The 17888-nt window shown below is 39.7% G+C and overlaps 1 protein-coding gene across 2 annotated transcripts in view; it reads right to left on the bottom strand.

Moving 5' to 3' along the window:
- The window catches only part of mink1 (misshapen-like kinase 1), a 38585-nt gene extending 22459 nt beyond the window's left edge, over positions 1–16126 (bottom strand). For both annotated transcript variants that reach the window (XM_069665969.1, XM_069665976.1), the window contains exons 1-11: positions 14861–16126; positions 9474–9539; positions 8325–8507; positions 8125–8235; positions 7945–8035; positions 7718–7848; positions 7559–7613; positions 3839–3917; positions 1533–1708; positions 1363–1432; positions 1048–1258 (exon numbers count right to left, since the gene is read on the bottom strand). In XM_069665969.1, coding sequence (XP_069522070.1) covers positions 1048–1258; positions 1363–1432; positions 1533–1708; positions 3839–3917; positions 7559–7613; positions 7718–7848; positions 7945–8035; positions 8125–8235; positions 8325–8507; positions 9474–9539; positions 14861–14917 — 1230 coding nt within the window. In that variant the 5' untranslated portion in view covers positions 14918–16126. The remainder of the gene's footprint in view (positions 1–1047; positions 1259–1362; positions 1433–1532; positions 1709–3838; positions 3918–7558; positions 7614–7717; positions 7849–7944; positions 8036–8124; positions 8236–8324; positions 8508–9473; positions 9540–14860) is intronic.
- Positions 16127–17888: the final 1762 nt, after the last annotated feature.

Genomic DNA, 17888 nt, shown 5'->3' with positions numbered 1-17888 from the left:
CTTCTCTGTCTCGCTCTCTCGCACACACCGTGCCGCACTGTGAAACGTACCATTATAGAAGGCAATATGAAATACAAGCTGACACTCGCCTCTTAGTAACTGTAATGGGTAAGTAGTGCTCCCACTTGCTACTACTCGTGATTTGTTATAGCCCTTGGTATGTGATAACCTTTACAGTGTTGTGATGTGAACACAGCGTTAGATATCGCTAGCTAACGCCGGTCACTCACCACGACAGGTTCCCAGTTCTCCACTGGTTCTCAACTACAAGTCAATGTCTCTCCTGTGGCTGTTATTTCCCCTCATCCTGGCCTGTTACTGGTCTCTTTGACGAGGCTCATAATTATAAGCCTGTGGTCCGTCATATGCGTATGAATGAACAATTTCTTCATCTTCAATGACGACACTGGGATTTAGATCCATATTTATTAATGTTAAACCCGTCATTAATCGGCGGGACTCCCTTCTGTTACGTCACATCCGGTTGTCTGTTTTGATGTGGAAATGAAAGAAAACGTACAAAAAATGACTCCAGAAGCCGCTGTTGTGTATTAATTCATGTATTTTGTTGAAAATATAATTACTAAATCATTTTCCTACACACTGATTCACTGGGGTCTCCAACCTGCAAGTTGCTCTTCAAGTGTTTAAAGCAACCAAAAGACTAAAAGGCAGTTTAAATTAAGGAAATTAAAATATGTAAGGTTTTCTTAATAGAATAGTTTAGCATATTTAGAAGTACGATTATCTGCTTTCTTGCCAAGAGTAGGAGGAACAGATTGATACGATTTTCATGTCTGTGTGTTGAGTATAAATCCAGAGCCAGGAAGAAATTAGCTTATCTACGCACAATGAGCGGAAGCAGAGGGAGACGGTTACCTTGACTACAAAGTTTCTGAATACATGCAGCTCCAAATTACACACTGCATCTTTGACTTAACTATTTTTCTCCAAGAAACAGTTACAGCACAAGTTGTAGAGGTGTCTGCAGCATCATGCTTATGTAAGTCTAAGAATGAAGGAGAACATTTTTCACTTGATTGTTACCTCTTCAAGTCGACGACGCTGCTCCTTCTGCTCTTCAATGCGTTTCTGTCGATCATGCAACAGTTGCCTCTTGTGTTCTTCAGGGTCCCTTCGCTGAGCAGCCAGTTGGGCCTGCTGCCGCTTGTGAGCCTCCGAGCGCTCTTTGTTCTCCTGCTGCAGACGCTGGAAGTCCCGCCTCAGGGTCGACTCGCCCGGCACATTGAGGATTGAACTGATGACCAAAATTAAAGTGATGATTATGAAGACAATCATTCACACAGAGAACAAGAGTCAAGGTCTCACACTGCTTACACGGATGTGATAAACAGCAATTACCTGGACTCTCGGTCATCTCCACGATTTTCATCCTCTTCATCACTACCACTGTACTCATACTCCGTCTCTTCTGCAAGAAATATAGAATAAACAGAAGTCATATATTACATTACAAATATTGTGGCTCTACATTATACTTCAGGTAGTCAGTGTTGGTAACTCTTGCTCACCTTTCTCTCCCCGTTTCTTGCGAGTACGGTCGATGTGATCTTTGAGCTGAATTCGGACCTGGCGCTCGGTGGGCTGGTCCCTGATGAAGGAGTGCTTGAGCAGCTGCTCTGTTGATGGTCGGCTGGGATACGTCTTCACGAGACAGCCCTCTATAAAGTCGATGAACTTCTTGGACCTGGGATGAAGAGGGGAGGGGCAAGAGGAAGATAGAACTATTGAGGAAGAGAGGGAAGACCAGGAGGCATGGAACAGCTGGTAGCTGTTACTGCTACGAATCCTGAACCAAGAATAATCAAACATTTAAGTAGCAAAAGGTCTGTTGCACCTTTCCCAAGACAACATGATCACTATAAATTAGAATCCAAACAATTACCATACAATGAAAACTACTTGTTTATAGGCAATAATGTTTTCATGGTTAGTTACTAATAGTTATGACAAAAATACTGTGAAAGAACATTCCCTTCTTAATACAATGGGAACATGATCTCTTCTAACTGGATCTGTTAAAGGCGAACAGGAAAAGTAATAGAAGCAAGAACAGGAGGATCAGAGAAAGAATATTACAAATGACTTTTACTGCTTTGAGCTCCTTCGCCCGAAGTAACCTAACGGACATCTGCTTTGAGAAATCACTAAATTTCCTGTAATGTTACGTTGCTTCTCGTACAACCAGCATTCTTTCCATTCACCGCTGCTCCTATAAAGTAAGTTGAAAAGCACTTGACCTGGTTACTGTCGCTCTGCAGGAACCTGAATTCTCACATATCACATAAACAGAGCTAAAACGCTGCTAAAGTGCATGTAAATGTGCTTTCCTGCCCTGACCTCCTTTTTCTGCTTTGAGGTATCATGTTTTTTGTTGGAGTTGCCAAACTATATATTACAGGACTTGTATATCAACACAAAGAGATCATGTTTAAATGCTCACATGATGCACTACATGCATTAGGAGAAATACTGTCTGCTGTAATTTACAGCATCGTACCAGACAGGGATATTCACACATCCTTCCTCTTTATAAAGTCAAACTGAAACCACATGTAGTCATCTCTTACTGTTAGATTTAAAAAGAAAGAAAAAAAAGTGTTAGGGGAAATATCAGCATCATTTTCCTTCCATGCTGGCTGGAAGGGTGGGTTGTTTGATTGACAACAGTTAGCAGGCTGCCGGAGTGCCAGTTACAACAGGGGAAACGAGAGACAAAGTAGTTCAACGTATGACTTAGCCTACGTCATTTTCACACAGTGTGATATAAACAGTACTGAACAGTTAGAGCAACAATAGTATCTAAATGGAAGTGACAGTTGCAGGTTTGTTTACAGGCTGTTACATGCGCCGCAGCTGAACCCTTAAGCCGCTTTACCACTGCTCAAAAAACCCACGAACAACCGCTAACACCCGGCTTTTTTGGTTACAATCGGCATTCAGACTCGGGTCAAATGACTCTGCAGTAGACCCAGGTGACTATCTCCTCGGCAATGATGGGAACACCAAACCCGTGTCGACACACTAATCTCCTACCCTCTCCGGCGCGATGCTATGCTTCGTCGGCAACTTTTGCGGCTCCTTGTCACCTCAGCTACAAATTCTGCCCGTCTCCGTCCGAGCAGCGCTCGAACATCGTTCCAAATTTGTCGTCGCCGAGTTTGATAAACAGACTGAATGAGTAATAGATACAATAAAGACCTAACCACCGTAACATCTTCACTGTTTACTAACCCTGTCTCCGGCGCGTTTGTGATGTCAGACGGAGACGCAGCTGAAAAGAGACCGACAGGAGTATACTCCACTGGCAATGGCAACTGTGGCATCTATAAGCGGGTCTTCCCGGTTCTGAAAAACCTGCGTCAACGCGCTATGTTTAGGTGGGAAAGGGGTCTGCCTTACAATAGCAGAGCACTGTTCCCCATGCTCCCATAAATGTTTGTTTGCTCACTGCAATTAAAGCTAAGGTGCTAAATTTTAATTTTGTGTTTATAAGTAAGAGGGAGACGTTAGCAAGGAAGCACTTGTGTTTAAAATAAGGTCTACCTCTTAAAGTAGACTGAAATCTAACAGGATTCTGTAGAAATAAACCAAAGTAAGCATGCCATAATAAAACACAGGGCAGGTGATCACAGGGCTCCATCAGACAAAATAATGCAATTTAATATCAGTTGGATTTTTAACTTTCCTTTGTAAGCATGTGCTGGTTTTGAGGATTTTATACCCATTTAATAATATATAAGGGGAGCCTGTAAAGTTGGATATGACTTTTGTGAACCTAGAATCGAAGGACGCAGCAGGAGAGTCAGTAACTCACCATTTTTTAGATTTCAGTTTTGGAGGGGGATTCCTGGGGATCAGGAAGAGCGCTCTCATCGGGTGCATGTCACACAGAGCTGCAGAAAAAGAGGAGATTTTGAGTGTTATTAATTCCTCCAACGCATGCTGAAAAGTGCAGTAAAAGTAGGGAAAAATGAGCATCAGAATAAGTTGTATGTGAGACAGTAAATACTATCCACCATTACACATTCTTTGTATCCTCAAACATGGCTACAGCTGCTGTTATCCAATGTTTCCTGGTGCCCCAGGCGTATTGTTACATTGAATGTGAGAGCAAGGCCTGTGAGTCATTGTGTTCCCAGCGTAGGTAGGTAGATAAACCTGACTGGTTAGCTTTACAGTTCAACAGCAAATAGGCTTTTGTGAAGCAGTCTTTGGATATATGCAATGTGATCGAGACAGACAAAGGCAAGGAGATAATTTTACAGTTACATTTAAGGACCACAATAAAACAGAGGGAACACAGTTATACTTATGAAAACCACGACACTTCATGCATGTTTAACACGTAAGTAAATATATAAGCAAAAATAGTATTTATTCAGCAGGGAAGAGTTTGTCTTAGCTTCAAAGGAATGGAACATTTGCTGACAGGAAGTTGGCAGTGGGAATGATCCAGTACACATTGTTCTATATTGCCATCCCATTTAGTGTCGCATTAAATACCCGGACTGAACTGTTCTGTTTGTTTCAGCTATTAGCTGATTGATTGTACAGACAGACTAATGATGACCCATTCTTCACCGTGAACAAGTATTCATGCCACTTTGGTTTCCTCATATTTTTAAAGTCACGTTATCACAGAGCGTGTGGCACTCCCACTTGGCTAAGTGATGCTATTTCAAGCATTTGTGTTAGCAAGTGTATCTCAAAGATTTTCTGAAACCACAAATACATAAGAGCAACTGTGTATGTTGTTAAACTGGTTAAATAAGCAAACTGGGAATAACGAATACATAAATATAAGCGGCATAACAATGCATCCCATATCGTACATAATAACAGTCAACAGAAACATCCTCAAGAAAAAAAGAAACTTTCAGTAGGAAATTGTGCGATCAAAAGAGACGATTTACGGAACAATTCGGTTTCAAATAGAAATTGCATTATGTGAATAGAAATTCGACTACAAAAGGTTAAATGTTGTCGTATCATTGTGGCCATAAAGAATAAGAAGCAATTAGGGCTGCAACTAATGACTTTCACAACTGGTTCATCAACTAATTAAACTAATGTTTCATGTAGTTAATAACAAATACTCATCTTAAGTATAAAAATATCAATATAGTGTCTTTACATTGCTGATTCAGTTTGGCAGCAAGTTTAACTTGTTGTTAAATACCTTTTAATAGTGAAATGAGCCGTTTATTTTCTGTTGATCAAACTAATCAATATGGTTCCAGCTCCACTTACTAACTACATACTACATATGTAATAATACAACTTTAGTAGTAGAAAACATACTTGAGTAAGCAGATTGATGGAGTGAGTAAGTTCACACTGCATAATTTACAATGGTGCATCAACACCAGCTTGACATTTGGCCTACATGCCTTATGTCACTCACAGCAGCATCGAGTTGATCTACAGGAGCTCTGTCTGAGTTAGTGAAGTTAAAAAAGCTTTTGACTAAGGGAAGAAGAGTTCTGTAGTGCTTTTCTTTTACTAATTATGTGTGTGATATGTTTTCCACATAAATCAATAATTTTGATTTAGAATTCTTAAGAATACATCTTATGTCTCTCCCTTGTTAAAAAATCTGGAAGATACGAGAAATAAGATCTAAGATAAGATCTACTTCCTGTGTATGTGCCTTTGAGGCTTTGACATTTGATATAACACTCACAGCTGTAAGAGAAGCTTAAATTACCAAGTGAAAAGGAAATAAATAAAACAAAGTTTTGATTGGAGGAGGAATTAATTTGAACTTTTATTCATGAGAGCTTAATTAGCACCCAACTCAATGATAAGCCGCCTGTGGCTGCAAACTTCAGGCAGAGTTTAGACTTATTTTGTAACAATAGGGAGCATGTAAAGCACCAGCCCCATAGTGCAAGCGTTTTCTACTACATGTCCAATGCAATATTAAGCCAGCCAATAGGTGAGTATATTTCTTGCTGGGTGTGGAGTTATAACAATTTTTTTTGTACCCCGGCTGACTGAGGTCATGTATTTTTCAATCATTTGAGCTGCTCCTCTGAAGTAAGATATTCTTTGCCATGTGTACTTGTGTAACTCCATCCCAATAACACCGTTTTGCTGCCAATAATCAGACAAATGTGTGAAAGGCAATGCTGAAATGAAACCATTGTTTCACTCATGTGATAGCCCAAGGACCAAAGAATTTTGGAGAGATGTGATTAAAACATTATCACAAAAAGTCCAAAATAAAAAGTCAAACTGCCAGAATGAGAGAACTGTGTATTCCTTTGGTGTCTATTGTTCTCTGAGATTACAAGGCTGCATAACACTCAGAAAACATTTATTGTTTCCTCTTGACTTTAAGCTACACATACAATATTTGTCTTTTAAATAAAAATAAAAAAATCTCTCACTCAGTTGTTAAAAACTCTCTCACGTCTCCTTAAAGAAAATAACCTACAATCAAACACAGGCCTCACATTTAATATATATAATATATAATATATAGCTTTTTTTATGAAAAGGCCTAATGCATGTGGAAGGGTTATTAGGGCTTCTTTTATCCATTCATTAAATATTAGGGATAGACCGATTATCAGCGCCGATATTCGGCATTTTGACGCATATCGGCATTGGCCTTGTTTTGTTTTTTTATCCGACGGCAGATAAGAGTGCAGAGTGCTCACACGCACGGCGGGGAGGAGAAAAAGTTCATTTCTTTGCAAATTTTATTTAACTTTGTTTTATTTACTTAATAAAACTTCAGGAAGTTATTTATTTATTTATTTAAATTTTCTGTTAACTTTATAAGAGATGCTGCTGACCCTGGGAACTCCCTGCGCTTTTTGTTTGTTTGTTTAATAAACATATGCTTAAAGGCATTTAAACAAAGTTAAGTGTTGGAGTTTGTATTATTAAAAATTTTGACACCAATATTTTCACTTTTACTGCAAATGAATATCGGCTCCAAATATCGGTTATCGGCCTCCTTGGCTACTAATAATCGGTATCGGCCCTGAAAAAAACATATCGGTCTACCTCTATTAAATATTAATGTATTTAGTTATAATTTCTTATGGTTGCTCATTTAGTTGGATTAATAATTTCAATTATATTTTAACCACTGTCGTACTTAGTTTTCAGGTCTTTAGATTATTGGCAGAGGGATAGGATGTGAAGTAGGACACATTTCTACATGTATATGTCTAAATATGCTGACAACACATAATGCCAATAAATATATTTGTCCCAAAAATAAAGTATTTTCTTTACTTTATAGTCAGGTTTGACACTAAACCTCCAGGCAGACAGATCTCACTTTAAAGCAGAGAAATCTGAGCAATCAGCCTCCACAGGCCAACTGCCAGCTCACGACTACACTACCTTGATTATAGTGAGTCAGCTGTCCATCTGAAGACACAGACAACCAGGCTGCATATGCAAGACAAGACTCATTCACAAGGTCTTTCAGAATGGGCTTAGAGACAATGAGTAATAATCTGCTGCTGAGTGCATAAAATAAGCATGATACAACAAAGAACAGGTAAAAACTTACGAGGAGCTCCCTCTGCCATCTCTATGGCTGTGATCCCCAGGGACCAGATATCGCTCTGCAAAATGCACAAGGGATCACGTCAGTCTCTGTCTTTCATAAGATCTCACAGAACAGTGCTCAAACACACACACACGCACACAAATACAGTGCTGCAGTTACCCTGTAGTCATAGGTGGAGTCTGGGTTTTCATCACAGGCGATAACCTCAGGTGCCATCCAGTAAGGTGTGCCGATAAAGGTGTTCCTGCGCCCTACTGTCCTGTCCAGCTGAGCACTCACACCAAAATCAACTGAATGTGCACAAAGGAAACAAAGAAGGAAAAAAACGTGAGATAATGACAGACAGCAAAAGCCTACTTCTATAAGTTTTCCATGCGCTAACATACCAAGCTTGACCTCTGCATTCTCTGTTAGCAGCACGTTCTGGCCCTTGATGTCTCTGTGGATAACTTTATGGGCGTGGAGGTGAGAAAGGCCCTGCGAACACATTAAAAAGTCAAACGTGGTCAAAAAGGATTGACCTCTGCTGCTGAGTGGTTTTGCCTGGTGCAACTGCGACCTCTCACCCTTAGGATCTCTCTGCAGATGTAAGCAATCCAGTCCTCCTTTAGAGAGCTGCCCTTTGTGTTTTTCACCAGGTCGGTCACTGATCCCGCCCCACAGAACTCCATCACCAGCTACACGCAGACAGGAACAAACATATTGAGTGTCATAAATGAGCCATGCTGCTGTAAAGTCATCAAGTGAAGTAGAAAGTGTGACAGACCCAAAGTTGGTCATCATGTCCCGGTGGACTCTTCTTGACAAAGGCACCGTAGTATGTGGCTATGTTTCGGTGGTGGCTGTATTTTTTCAGCATGTTGATTTCTGCTTTGATCTCCTCCTCTTCCTCCTCTGTAACATCCATCACCTTGATGGCAGCCAGCTGGCCCGTCTTCACGTGACGGCCCTGATTCAGACACAATAACAGCGGTCAGCAAAGTTAGAAATGAACCCATGAACTCCTCTATTTCTGAAACCCATTCAGTGTGGCTAATTGCTTCATCAAATCACTTCGCTGTTCTTATTTTACATTTTCTTCAGCTGACTCTCTTATCTGTCTGTCACAGCCACTTTTTAGACAGGCAGCTGAGAACTGTACTGACAGCAGTAAGATCTATCTTCTTAAATCTAAGAAAAATTAATGTGCAGAACATTTCGGAAAGAGGAGGCACTAGAGCTGTCACACTTCAGCCCTAACTGTTTTAATGTAATTCATTGCTTAAGTGACTGTTAAGTGTGTTGAATACTTTAATCTAGAGGCAGATTGATACTGGATTTTTGGGGCCGATGCCGATTCAAATATCAGGGAGTAAAAAAATTCCTCTATCGAGATGCCTACTCTGCTAGCACTCGGACAGGACGGTCATAACTGCTGCTTAGTGCTGACTGAGTAATTTGTTAAGTTGTTAAGTTTGCAGTTTCATGTTCCATAATGCTAATAATAACTTTTGTTAGTGTTTCTAATGTGTCTGTTCAGAACACATCTGCATATGGCATGTGTTGGTCATTGTCATTTTTGTGCTGGTTTATAGTTGCAACCACGACTGAGGTGGCCGTTACATTTCTTGACTGCGGCTGTATTTTCTGTGAACAGCTACATGTCTGGCCCACGTGTTGAATAATACATCTAGTGATCACTATTTGTTAATAGTCATAATGACACTGCCTTACACTTGTCAATGCATTTTTTAAGTTTATGTTCTACAAAATTTAATATATTAATATTTCAGCATAGCGGAGAATATATTCGCCGATACAGATATATCTGCAATATACTTATATCGGTCAGTAAAAATCGGCTAACCGATATATCGGTCGGGCTCTACTTTAATCTCTAATAAAAGTCCATTGTGGTATAGGCTTCATGTCTCACCTTGTACACCTGCCCATATGTCCCATTGCCGACAACCTCGACCAGCTCAAAGATTCCTGCTGGATCCTGCAGGAGACACAAGCATATTCTTAGAATCAATTTTTTTTTTTTGCAAATTTAGGAACAAAATTAAAAAGATAACACTGAAAGCACACCACATTTATTTTAGTTTGTAAGTGGGTGATGGTTGCTTTGTTCTTCTTTGAATCCTACACATCAACACTTCAATGCTGACCTCTTAGTGGAGGTCAAATCTTTCTAAAAGTTGTTACACTCATGTTTCTTTTCTTAAGAGTGACCCTTGAAATCTATAATTGTACTAAACTGCACCTGTTCTTGTAAGTCCTGCAATCTGGCTTCAGTTCTGTTGGCACAAAGGCTGAAATAAAAGAAGTCTAGATGCAAAGGGCTGTTGAGGCGCAGCTGAGGACAAAATAAAACCAGGCCAACAGATTTTACAGTAGACTCTTTGATTTAATGGATGCTGCACTTTTTATCAGTAAGATGACAAATGGTTGCATTGCGAATAATTTTTCATGAGCAATAGAAGCTGTTTACATTCATCGAAGTGAGCATAGATGCAGATGTAAAAGAAAAACAAGGTCATAAACACACTAAGAGGCCTTCTCTGTAGGATAAAAACATACCAGTAGATAAAACCAACAGATTGTTCTACACTAAAGCCAATTTAAAGCCTAGACAACAATTCCACATTTCCATACAAATCATCTGAGCGCAATCCTCCTAGCCACCCACTCACACACTCACTGCCCACCCACAGGACTTTACATGGAGGAAACAGACAAGCAAACACACTAAATATTGATACTACATTAAAGATGGATTTTGACAACATGGACATGACTTCTGGCCTTCTCCTGATTTGTTCATTGCAACGTAAACATATCTCACTGACACCAATAATGAGTAGGTTGCTATGACTTAATTATGCAACCCCCTCCACAAGAGACAAGAGAAAAATGACAAGCAGCTCCACTTTCATGCAATTTCAATATGGCTTTAAGAAGATGTGTGGGTGGTGAGACTGCTGCTTTGGGTTTAGAACGTACAGCATGACCTATCCTGTTCTCATCCGTTTCCAATGAAGGGTTGTCTGCCTCCAACAAGGAGGGGGAATTCTTTAAAGACACATTCATGGCGAATAAAAATTGCACACATATTTGTGAAATATTTGGCAGTAAAATTGGGAACTGACCACATGTTTCAGGCAAATACACATAGCTCACATGATGACACAAACATAGCATCCAGATTTAGAAGCATGTTATGTACGAGGACACAAAAGAGGGGGGACCGTGACGTCAAGTAGGAGGCTACAGAATGATGTTATGAAGAGAATAATGTAGCGATGGAGTGGGCGGCAAGGCAGGGGCGGTAGCTTCACCCACGTCCAGCGCCGAGAGTGGGTTGAGAGGAACAAAGTGATAAAAGGGGAAGGGTACAGTCATGTTCGAGGAGTAGCACCACCAGCACACACAGACAAACAACTAGTCGGCAATGATGGCGAGGCAAGGAGAAATTTACAGTCAGTCTGCTTTAATCATAAAGGGCGGCTGTGATTGTTGTTGTGGATATCATGCTGCCATGTTAATGTGTAACTCAATATATTGGAGGACCTCAAGAAACCATCCAAGGAATTTTCTTAAAAGTCAAGTTGCTTCCAGCCTGTCGTCCAAAGCCTAGTTACACAGGGTATGAACACTGAAAGACACATGTAATGGTCCATGGGGAAGTTGAATGACCACAAATTTCCTGCAGGAGTGTTAACTTAGCTGACAGAGGGGGAAAAAAGACAAACCAATCTGTGGTTACAGGGCTGCAGCAACTTTCAAAATCACAACTCAGATACTCGTCCGCCCCAAAATATCATGAGAGAACATTTGTCTAATTTCTATTGTTTAAAAATTAGGGATGCCTGATATTGGATTTTTTGCCGATATCCAACATGCCGATATGTTCCAACCCTTTTGCCGATTTCAATACCGATATATTAGGCACGTTCCTTTCCACTTAACTGTAGAGAACATCAAGTCTCTCCTGTAGTGGAATTACTCCTATTGTAGTGGCCCACTGGCAGATTGTTAATATTGGCGATTAATTCATCCCAGTGCTGAATGAATGAGATTTGGCCCCTCCTCGCATGACCGATGCTGAGCAACCATTGCAAATAGCAACCTTGCAGTCCATTTCGGGAAACTTTGAAAAAGCTAGACCGCAGACATCTTGCACCCTTCTCCACGCTTGCTGGAAGAGGCGTGGTGCACGCAGAGCACGCGCACACTCCCACCAAAATAATGTTGTAGCATTATGTTGAGCTTTTTTAGGAAATCATCGAGCATTTAAGCAGAATCTGTCGATGTGTCATTTTCAAGCCATAATCTGCAGATGCTGATAATGTGCCGATAATATTGTGCATCCCTATTAAAAATAATGGCTTCCTCTCTACTTCCACTTTGAGCTATCTTTTTCTAACGATAAAGCTGACTTTTCTCAATCAAATTATTCCAAACAGCATGTCAAAGCAACCTCACATAAATTGTATCACAGTAAAGGATTAACTATGCGCACAGTTTAAATTAATCAAGACTACCATTGCTGGTGCCATCATCATTGGCCTGGTATTTGGAAAAAACTGGACTACATTGCATCCATCCAAGAGCGATAACCTAGATGTTTGAGGATATTACTCTGTTCTTTTCAATTTACAAGATTACATTGTGAATTCCTATCCCCAGTCTGACAATAGAAGAAAAAGTAGTTCACATTTTTCAACTGTTAACATGCAACTTGTACTGCTGTTTCTAATAAAGCTTTGTAAAGCAGGAAACCAGCCTCCGTCAGAGCTTTTCTCAATATTACTGCATTCATCTTTCTCTATCTTATGTAAGGTTATTTATGCCAAACACAGCAAGCATGGAGTACTTCACTGCAACAAAATAAAATCACAAGACTGAATTTCTCATAAGTTTCATGTCCAGAGGGCTGTTTCTCTTTCTAATCAGCACCCAATATTCCCACCACACACTCTAAGTTTCTGTTAGAGAGATTGCAGACTGCTGAAATTAATCATAGGTGTTGTTTTCCAATAGTTTAATGAGATAAGATCTAGACAGGTGAAATTCAGCTGACATGTTTTGTTGAGTAAAACAGTGTCACCTTCTGTTACTTATTATGCTACTGGTAATCAACACATTGTGCAGGTGGCTTCATTCTGTCCAATTATTCTTTAGACGTCGGAAAAAAACAAAAATTATTTCTCATTGTCTGTGTACAGTGGGCTGGTGTTATGTAATGCTGGAGTCTGTACTGGGTAAAAAAAACAAATCTTGAAAATGCTGCGATTGAGCCACTTAAAAAGGCTCCCTGGGGAGCTTTTATCCTCTTGTATGGCTGTGGAACTGTTTTTTTTTAATGAGTGGGTCCTTGTCTGTTTGTATCGTGCATGCGCACAAGGGCCCGCATGCATGCCTGCACAACCCTGCCAATGGATCACAACTATTCCACTGATCAACAGGTGGCGCTTAACACCAAAGATACGCTGCAATGCACCAACAAAGGCAAGGAAGAAGGGGACAGCTAGCTAGTAAATAGGGATGTTAACCATTTAAAATGCTAAAAACTAATCACCTTTGAAAATGTTTAACAGGGATGGAAATGCAATAAAGATGTCAGTTCTCTCGGATACATTCAACCCATTTTGGTGAGTAACTCGGAGTGTAATTAAAACATTTGTTTGTTGGGGCAATCTTAACATATTGCCATGTTACATAGATATCTTATTGTGAAGAATGGTGTCAGTTCGAACAATGAGCAGGGATTTTGGAGGTAAGATTCTCAGGTGAGTCAGGGAATGAGGTAACACCGACCCAACAGAAAAGGATTTGGGAAAACTACCCCTAATCTTCTGTTAAGCCCCACAAATCTTATAAAGCTGCACCAGGGCAAAGGGAAATTGATTTTCTTCCTGGATATATATGGGGATAGCTTGTATGTTCTGATATATTACAGATTATAATCAACAGCACATTTCTTGTACCTGTGAAATAAACAACAGTCATTTTTAATGTTGCAGATTTGTTTTCCCCATAGATTTAACACTAAGAGGAAGGTCACAGCTTTAACATTGGCTGCACTGTTCTTGAATTACAGTTTTAAATGGTGGCTGATGCACAAATTGAGTCGCTTTTACTCCATTTGACTTTAGACAGAGATTACAAAAGGCCACCTAATTTAAAAGTGAAACTATGGTTCAAAAGCTGGGGAGACTGGGCTGTTATCCATCATTTAAAAAAACACTGACAGAACGCATAAAATATTTCTTTCTAATGCTAATACGGCTCTGTCTGAGGGGAATTCACAGCTGAAAACCATTGATATTTTGAAACACTCCTTTCAGATGGAGAGATACTTCAAACGAGCATCAGAGCTGTGATCTCAATTCAGAAAGTGTAGCCCATGCCTTAAAGAAGAATTATCAATAATTGGAGATATTGGTGAGCAGATCTATTATTTTTCTGAGTTTATTGCCCAACAAAGTTGTTTTACAGGTAGATATTAAAAGTAAGGCCTTCAAGATGGACCACAGAAAGTGCTTAAGTGTTGGTGCAGCAGGACACAGGCTTTATTCTTCTATCACTGACAAAGTGACAAACTGATTGTGGTCTGGTTGTAATTCATAAAAAGACAGTATTATACATGTATACTGTATATTATCCAGCTTTAATATACAGTATTAGAATGTCAGAAATTCAAACCAAGCAAACCCAAAAACACAAGAAAAAAAACACAGATCAAATATTAGTGTGGGGATGGTTAAAGGATTTGCCATTCAGGTGGGGTTCACTGTCTCACAAGCCTTAATGTGAAAAAGCACATCCAAATCAAACAAGAGTTGTGTTTCTGCTTGCAACCTCATAGTGTATTATTCATAGTTGAACGTTATGAAACAATTTAACCTTTCACTAAGTCTACCTACTGCATGTGAAAGTAAAAAATAAGTGAATTACCATCACAAAGTGTGTCATGTGTTGTATGCTGCCCTGGAGACAGGAGCAACCATGATCGTATTCCTCTATTTTCACACATTAATGGCGAAAAGTTATTAGGGTATTGGAACTTGGTTTTGTATTAGTTGGAGAAATCAGAAAATATAGGAAACATTGATACTGAAGCAGCAAATCTGCCTCGGGCTATACCAGGCCAAGAGATGTTTATCCGAGCTCAACTTTGTTGCGTGGGTGTTATATGGTCGTGCTTGTGTCAGAGACAAACAGACACTTCAGATAATATGACATAACATCTAAAGAGTCCGTCTGTCATAATTATACATTAATAAAGCGCAGCACACTTGTAATAACAATACTCACCCTCAAAGCTGCGAGGTCTATGTCATCCAGGCTTCGTGTGGGGGCGTTTTCAGACATAGCTGGCGAAACTTAGGACGTTAGCTAACAAGTTAGCCAGTTATAAGAAACGAAGAAAATTAAAGTAGCTGCTAAAACGAGCTTGGAATGGCTTATCTGTGCAGAAATCAAACCAAATGGGCTTTCCTATGTGCTGAAACTGTTGCGGAACAACACGGTAGCACTTAGATTAGCAAACACATCGCAGATGGACCTGCACAGACGCACCCAGCTGACTAGCTCACATTAACTCCGACAGAGGGCTACTGTTAACCGCAGTTGTTTTACAGAAATGCCAGTTGCAATATCTAATCAAAGCACATACAAGTCAAAATATATGATTCCAACAAACTGTTAACGTCGGCGTTAGCCGGCCATCGGTACCGTATTAACAACTGGCAGGTTTTCAATGCGCTGCACCTCCGCTGTTGTTGAACACCTTGCTGCGTTCATTTTGACAAGACGCCGCTTTGCTGCTGTATAACATCCCAGTCAATGTTTTGTTTGATCAAATGATGCGTGTTACGGAAAAAAACATCAGATAGGTGTGAAACATTCCTCGTTAGGCTGATAAAGTATTAGATAAAATTAAGGCTTAGCAGCGCAGTGGTTGCTTTTAAGGAGACGCAACGTCTGATGTGATGGCGTCCGGGTCCATCCGCACCAGAACCGACTGTCAGGCTGTCATTATCTGCCTCACATATATGTCCTCCAAAGACAGTTTAAGTACGGAAAATGAAAATTATGGCCTTGTTAGAAATACGACTCTGTGCGACTGCAGTTGTCAAACTTGTTAAGACTTAAATATCCTCAGTTTCGTCAGGAGCCAATGGTAAAACCGAGTCAGGTGCGCGCGATCAATCTTACGTTAACTGGAAAGCTAACGTAGCTAAGCTAGCTGGCTAAACAGTCATTTCCAGAATAAACTTTCCGTCTTCATCCATTTGCTGTGTTGACAGTCGCGCCTAGCACTGCCAACCTTCCGGGGAAACACAGGCAGACAGGCAGGCACTATGTTTTCGACAGCCACCGTAATACTTGTAAGCTGGGGCCCTCGACTATTCAAAGTTCAGCGTTGCTACCGTTTTCCAGCGTCCAGGTTTTACCAACTTGCAGTTGTAGTCCAAAACTAGTGATACGATGCAGATTCAAACGGCGGCTAACAGCCAAACTTCTTATTTCGCCATGTTTTGCTTCCCGAATCCTCCCTCCCACTCCCTGCCTTGTTGTAGTCTTGCAGGGTTGTTCTGACGATTGGCTGCACACAGCACTCCTCAAGTGTTTTCGTCTGTTGGTTCGCTACGGTGCTTCATCAGGGACAAATTACCTGAGAAATTACAGTGGACCTTCTCAACCTACGCAACAGCCTCTGTCTGCTCTGAGCAGCACAGCTGAGGTCATCCGGTGACATACCTGTCCTGCACTGACCTAAAAAGTCACTCAACACATTACAAGTTTGCCCAAAGTTATATTCTGCTAGATAACTAATATCAATGTGCAATAAAAATATATATATATTTTGTCATTCAAATCAGTCTCATCTTACTCTTGAGTTTTTTCCTTAGTTTGACCTTACGTGTGTGCCATTTTAATAACTTTATTATTACTATACTTATTTTTCCATTAAGGCAGGACTACCATATCTGCAATAGATCCTAATGCTTGTCAATAATGCATGATTCACTTCCAAAGCTGTTCACCAAGAGCTCAAGAGAAGCATCTGGTATGGCATAAAGATTTATATATGACAATAACCCAGGGATTGCATTGGTGTTTTATTCATCAGTTTAGCATTTATATGGGACATTAATTAAATGTTTGTGTTAAATAGTGCCTATTTCATGTAAAAGCATGTTCAATTTGCTCTTTAAAATATTTCATCCAAAATAAATGTAACATGAAATATCCTTATTATATTTTGCAAATATATTCTGTCTAAATATGTTATATAATATATATATAATGACAAAGCACAAAAACATACTATTTACTCCGATGCACAAACAGTTCATAGAAAGTTTGCCATTTTATTCTCTCTTTTTCAATAAAGGTAAGCAGACATTTTCTTTGGAATTCAATAAAAAAACAAGTTTATTGAGAAAACAAGAAATTAACATACCTTGAAGCACAAGTTGTTCATAACTGTAGTTAAGTGATTGAGTACAAATATCGCTCTCTCTCTCTCTATATATATATATATATTTCTCTACCCCTGAGTGTTAGTAACCTCTACATCCACACATTTTATGTAATTACCTAGATCTACAGATAAGCATGTATGTTTACACATGACTTAAAAATACATGTTAAAAAACAAGTTTCTATGAGTAATATATACATGAATATGTATTGATAACGCTGGCTATTACAATTCATTGTATAGAAACAGTATAAGGTCACTTTTAAGCACAATTTCTGTGGAGATCTTTAAACAAAGACAAGGCAACCATTTTGTGCTGTTTAAGAGAGGCCAGTAGATTTCCAGCCTCTAGTGTGCAATGGCTCATAGTGGCTTTTTAATATCTTCCAAAGGAAAATGTGAAGAGTTCTGAAGCCAGCATTGCACCATTTCTAAACACAGATGGTGTTAGTAGCTCCTCTGTGAAAGGTGCTTCATGTAGCGTAAGGCAGCATTCCTGTGGGACACTTATCATCTGTCACATTCACAGACAAGTTCACACTGAAACCGACTTGGTAGTGTTGTTGACTTGTGGGCAGTTCCCCAAAGATTATAAAGCAGTCTGTACACTTTTACTGGCTCTTTCAAAGGCTTAACAAGTTTCCACCTTTTCAATTTATGAACATACCATCAACCCAGGTCTAGTGTTAACATACATGTCTTTTTACATGAGGCAGGGGTTTCTTCCATATTAAGTCCAATTTCAACACCACTAAAAGGCTAAAAAAGGCTAAAACATTAAGTAAACTTTCGTATAGAACATGTGCTTTACAGAGGCACTGCTTAAATTGGAAAGATTATGTGCCATGTGAG

This window comes from Semicossyphus pulcher, unplaced genomic scaffold, assembly GCF_022749685.1.
Source record: "Semicossyphus pulcher isolate SPU_LCO1_2020_fin unplaced genomic scaffold, fSemPul1.0.p SCAF_10, whole genome shotgun sequence".
In the NCBI taxonomy this organism is placed as follows: domain Eukaryota; kingdom Metazoa; phylum Chordata; class Actinopteri; order Labriformes; family Labridae; genus Semicossyphus; species Semicossyphus pulcher.
This window is presented reverse-complemented; position numbering and strand designations above follow the sequence as displayed.